Here is a 6,025-nt window from a genome sequence, read left to right as displayed (position 1 = left end):
ATGAAAGATGACCAATAAACAAAAAGACTAATGTGATACTTTCAACTAATTTTTAAATGAATTCTTAATAAATAAATAAAAATCAATAATTCATATTTTTAGCGTTACACTTACACCTTAAATTAATTATATCATTCTTTTGACTAGTAGACTAAAAAAAAAAATGCATAAATATTAAGAAAGAAAGCGTGGATCGATGGAGGTTGTAGTAGTACACGTAGGTACCTGAGGAAGCAGCCATCGTAGATGACGCGGGCACCGTTGGCGGCGGAGCAGTTGCGGATTTGAGAAACGGCGGCGGTGAAACAAGCGAGACATTCAGCACTAGAGAGGTAGTTCCGGCACTGCACCAAGGCTGGCAAGGCTTGGGCGGAATCCCGTGGAGTTGCGAATCTGGTGTTGGTGTTGTTGGTCAGCTGTGCTCTGAGGTTTGAGAAGGTGGCGTTTAGGTTAGTATAGAAGGACGACTCGCTGGACACGTTGTATTGGCTGCAAGCCTTATTTAAGAGATTGATCTGTGGGTCTGCCAAAACCACACCCGTCAACCACCACCATATTAACAATATCACCCCATGCTTCTATCTATTTCGGTTCATCGATTCTTCAGCTCTTTTAGATACGCACGTAGCAGTAGGTGAAGTTTGAGAGAATGAGAAATAATTTTGAAACCAAAAGAAATAATTATCAAGGTTGTCCAACCCGATACCTTGAGGTCGAAGAAGACTTGAAGTCAAAAACTTTTTTTTTTATTCGATGGAAAACCTTGAAAGATGTCGTCTGAACATGATATATGAGGACAAAACCTTGAAAAATGTCGTCATATATCGTCATGTTTAGTTAATTATGGTGAAAGAGTATTTTTATTTTTTTACTTTTGAAATAAAGACAAAAATACCTATTCACTATAATTAATTAAATATTTTTTAATTCATTTGAACTGAAGAGTATTATAATTCAATGCCGTCCATCAATTAAGCACATAAATGATTAATTAATGTGCATTACACCCAAAAGAAAAAACAAAAAAACAATTAAATGAACAACAATGTACTCATACCTCATAAAAAAAAATGGTTAAATACTTTATTACTCCATGTTGTTTAACAATTTTATTTTTTTGTCTCTTAGAGTTTAGTTTATATCATATGAGGTACCTCGAGTTTACATAAAGACGGATATAGTACCTCCATCTAAATTTCATTCAAAATTTTATAAAGTCACGTCAGCACCATTAAAAAATTGACGCGTGTTCATATACCTAATTATGACAACATATTTTCAACCGTGAGAGGATGATATAGATCAATCGTCCACAACTTGAAGAAGTATAAGCCAAAGGATGTATTGTACTTACGATTCAACAAGTACCGGAGAGTTCTCTTAACCTTCGTTCAAGGTTCAACAAGTACCAAGAAGAAAAGTATACCCTTAAAGCAGACTTAAAAAAAAAAAAAAAAAAAAATCTCTATTTTGAAAGTGCATTTAATGTCTAAACCTTATCAGTTATCGTTCAGAGTTAAAATTTCAAAAATAGTCATTAAGAGGTAGTTCAATCGGCTGGAACCACGCTTAATGAAGCGGAGCTTAATAGTTTGAATTTCCCTCCCCCTCTTATGTGGACATGTCAAAAAAAAAAAAAAAAATCTGTCAAACCTTGCAATTCGTAACAAAAGGAATGCAAGAAAAGAAGAAGAAAACTCAAAAACAAGTGGAAAACCAGAGAGGAAAACAGAGAGTGAATCAATTCATTGATATATTGAATTCAATCTGTTTCAAGATACATGAAGAAGTATTTATAAGTTTAACAAGTCTTCTAACTACTAACAACTAACTCTAATTGGTTATAACAAATCACCAACACATTTACAACAACAAAAAATACTGTTCACGTGTATACTGTTCACGTGTATAAAAGACTCTTTTCTTATTCTGCACTCTCTCTTAATACTCCCCCTCAAGGACAATTGTCAAGGATGACAAATGTCCTTGACAGACATCTTCGAGAGTAGCCTGCTGAAATCCTTAAAGCCAAGGCCCTTAGTGAAAATATCCGCCAACTGGTCTTGAGAAGAAACATGCAGCGTTTTAATAAGTCCCAGTTGAATTTTCTCTCTAATGAGATGGCAATCAATCTCTATGTGCTTAGTCCGTTCATGAAAAACTGGATTCGCAGCAATATGTAAGGCAGATTGACTGTCAGAAAAAAGTAATGCAGCATGTGGATGAGGAATCTGAAAATCTTTAAGTAAAGAAAACAACCACATGAGTTCACAACAAGTGGAAGCCATGGCTCGATATTCAGCCTCAGCAGAAGATCTAGACACAGTCTGTTGCTTCTTGGATTTCCAAGAAATCAAAGAATCACCAATAAAGATGCAAAACCCAGTAATGGACCTTCGAGTATCAACACACCCTGCCCAATCAGAATCTGAGAAAGCCTTTAAGTGAAAATCAGATTTTGCTGAAAAGAAAAGACCTTGTGCAGGAGAATTCTTAACATATCTCAAAACTCTAGTAGCAGCATCTAAGTGAGATTGTCTAGGTTTATCCATAAACTGACTTAGGATTTGCACTGAGTATGCTATATCTGGTCTGGTGATGGTGAGATACAAAAGTCTTCCAACTAACCTCCTATAAGAAGTAAAATCTGATAAAAGAATACCCTCATCTTTTGACAACTTCAAATTCTGCTCAATTGGAAAACTGACAGGCTTGGAAGCAAGTAGTCCTGAATCTTCAAGAATCTCTAATGCATATTTTCGTTGACATACAGAAATACCATCAATGGATCTAGCAATTTCTAGTCCTAAAAAATATTTCAAAGGTCCTAAATCCTTCAACTTAAACCTATCATTCAAGAGAATGATAAAATCTGCAACTGCCTTAGGATCATTGCTGGCTATGGCAACATCATCAACATAGATTAAAAGAGCAATGTAAGAGGAACCTTGGAGCCTTGTAAACAGAGAATAATCTGCCTTTGACTGAGTAAAACCAAGGTCTATTAATGTGGCAGAAAATTTGGAGAACCATTGTCAGGAAGCCTGCTTCAAACCATACAATGATTTTGTTAATCTGCATACCTTATTCTCCCCCTTGCTGCCAAAACCAGGAGGCATAGTCATATAGACTTCTTCATCTAGGTCTCCATGTAGAAAAGCATTATTCACATCCAATTGATGCAAAAACCATCCTTTAGCTGCTGCAAGAGCTAAGAAACACCTCACCGTTGTCATCTTGGCTACAGGAGAAAAAGTTTCATGATAGTCCAACCCTTCACATTGAGTGTAACCTTTAGCTACCAACATAGCCTTGTACCTCTCAATACTACCATCAGATTTCTGTTTGATCTTATACACCCATTTGCAGCCAATAGCAGTCTTGTTTGGAGGTAAGACAGTAACAACCCAAGTGTTATTTGCTTCCAATGCTGAAATTTCAGCCTGCATAGCCTCACGCCAATTTTTATCTTTGACAGCTTGGTGATAAAACTTGGGTTCAATGTTAAGTGAAGTGTTAAGGCAAAAAAGTTTATGAGAAGAAGACAGGTAATCATAAGAAAGAAAATTAGACAATGGATAAGAATTACCTGAATGAGTAGACATTGCAGTTGATTGGGATGGAGAAGATGAGACTAGTTGACAATGATAATCCTGCAAGTAACTTGGTCTTGTTTTAATCCTAGTGGATTTTCTAAGGTGTGGACAAGACATCGGATTAGGAACAGAAGATGGACTAAGACTAGATGAAGGATTAGGATCAGGAGGTGAGGAACTTGGTTCAAAATTCAATTCTGCAGAAGGTGCTGAACCTGAAGCAATAGGTTCAGAAGACGACGAAAAATGGTTGTGAAGATGTACTGGACAAAGCTGGTTGTGATTGACAAATGGGAGAAGGAATGGATACAGTTGAATTAAGAGGAAAATCTGATATATCATATGAATCAGAACTTGGAAAATGAATGGATGAATGAACAATGTCATCATGAGAAGTAAATGATGAATGGTCTAAATGATGAGCAAAAGGGAAAATGGTTTCATGGAAAATAGCATTTCTGGAAATGATGATAGAATGATCATGAAGACTAAAGAATTTATATGCTTTCATGGCATATGGATATCCTATAAAGATGCATGGAATAGCTCTAGGATCAAATTTTGTTCTATTTCTGGACAAAGTTGATACATAAGCTAAGCATCCAAAAACTTTGAGATGAGAATATGATGGAAATGTGGAATATAGCAGCTCATGAGGGGATTTGTTTGAAAGAAGGGGTGTAGGTATTTTGTTTATAAGATGAGTAGCTGTGAGTATGGAATCTCCCCAGAATTGTAGAGGAAGATGAGATTGAAATCTTAAAGCTCTTGCAACATTTAACAAGTGTTGGTGTTTTCTCTCAACAATGGCATTTTGTTGTGGGGTTTCAACACAACTAAGTTGATGAATTATGCCTTGATCAGAAAAAAAATCTTTCATTTTAAATTCAGCACCATTATCTGATCTAAGACATTTTACTTTGGTTTTGAATTGGGTGAGAACAAGTTGAATGAATGATTTTAGAATAGAACTAGTTTGAGATTTGTGTTGCATCAAATGAACCCAAGTAAATCTTGAATAGTCATCCACAATTGTAAGAAAGAAAACAGAACCATTTATTGACTTGGTGGCCATAGGACCCCAAATATCACAATGAATGAGATCAAATGGTAACAAAGAAACAGAAGTGCTGACTGAAAAAGGAAGTTTATGTTGTTTGGCCATTGGACAAATGGAACAAATGCTAGTAGATGTACAAGAAATTTCAGGAACATGTTTTTGTAATAGCCTTATTCTAGAAATGGAAGGGTGCCCTAGTCTATAGTGCCAAACATCATGTGACGGCTGTTTGATGGAATTATAGGAAGCATGTTGTTGAAATGAAGGAAATGGCGCAGCTTGGGTGTGAGCAGAGACCTTGTCTTCTTGCAGCAAAACAAATAAACCAGCTTCTTCCTTACCCACCCCAATCGTTCTCCAATGGTACAGATTCTGTATAAAACAATATCCAGCAAAGAAGATGAGACAACATCTTAGATTTTTAATAAGTTTGCGAGCTAAAATGAGATTGAAGGTAAAAGATGGAACACACAAAACTTCAGTCAATGTAAGATTGTCTGAAAGTTTGACAGTGCCTATGTGTGTGACAGAAGCTATAGATCCAAGCTATAGATCCATTTGGTAACTTTACATGTGTTGAAACTATAGCAGTAATAGAGGTAAAAAGGGATGGACAGCTAATCATGTGGTCAGTTGCACCAGTATCTATAATCCAAGAAATGTGTTTTTGTGTGAAATGTGGTACAACATTAGCAAATGAAGCAGAAAAAACAGAAAATTTTGGATTAAGAGGTTGGAGATAACCTGTTATGCTAGCAACTGAATTTGCAGCAAAAGATTGAGGGGATTGGATGGGGTATTGTTTTAGCAATTCCATCAATTGTTGACACTGCTCAGAGATCATGGCCAGAGGAGGATTACTCAATTGCTGAACTTTAGTCAAATCAGTTCCCTGCACTTGATTTGATGAATGTGGAGCAGAAAAATTTGGCTTGCTTCGGGTGAACTTAAACCCTGGTGGAAAACCATGGACCTTGTAACATTTTTCAACAGTATGACCTGATAGTCCACAATGAGAGCATATGGGGCGATCCTTCTTAAAGTTCTGCTTAGAAAACCTAGGCCCTGATGAAGTGGCTTTGGTCATGTAGGCAGCATGATCATGGGAATGGCATATGGGTGAGGCAACAGGATGGGGCATAGGAGATGCAACAGAGTTAGGGATAGGGGTTCTAGTCATGAGGGCAGAGGTATCATGACTAAGGGAATTGATAGTTATTTCCCTTTGTTTTTCCTCTTGAATAATAAGAGAAAAAACCTTATTGATGGGTGGAAGAGGGTCTGTTAGCAAAATCTGTGCTCTAACAGTTGAAAAAGAATCATTCAGACCCATCAAAAATTGCAGAACTTTTTCTTGGCTATAGAGCTC

General features: G+C 36.6%; 1 protein-coding gene across 1 annotated transcript in view; it reads right to left on the bottom strand.

Moving 5' to 3' along the window:
• Positions 1 to 831, bottom strand: part of LOC132182078 (cysteine-rich receptor-like protein kinase 2) — a 6,868-nt gene extending 6,037 nt beyond the window's left edge. The window contains exons 1-2 of the mRNA XM_059595285.1: positions 804 to 831; positions 226 to 523 (exon numbers count right to left, since the gene is read on the bottom strand). Coding sequence (XP_059451268.1) covers positions 226 to 523; positions 804 to 831 — 326 coding nt within the window. The remainder of the gene's footprint in view (positions 1 to 225; positions 524 to 803) is intronic.
• Between the last annotated feature and the right edge of the window lie 5,194 nt (positions 832 to 6,025).

The sequence above is a fragment of the Corylus avellana genome, chromosome ca5, assembly GCF_901000735.1.
Source record: "Corylus avellana chromosome ca5, CavTom2PMs-1.0".
NCBI lineage: Eukaryota > Viridiplantae > Streptophyta > Magnoliopsida > Fagales > Betulaceae > Corylus > Corylus avellana.
This window is presented reverse-complemented; position numbering and strand designations above follow the sequence as displayed.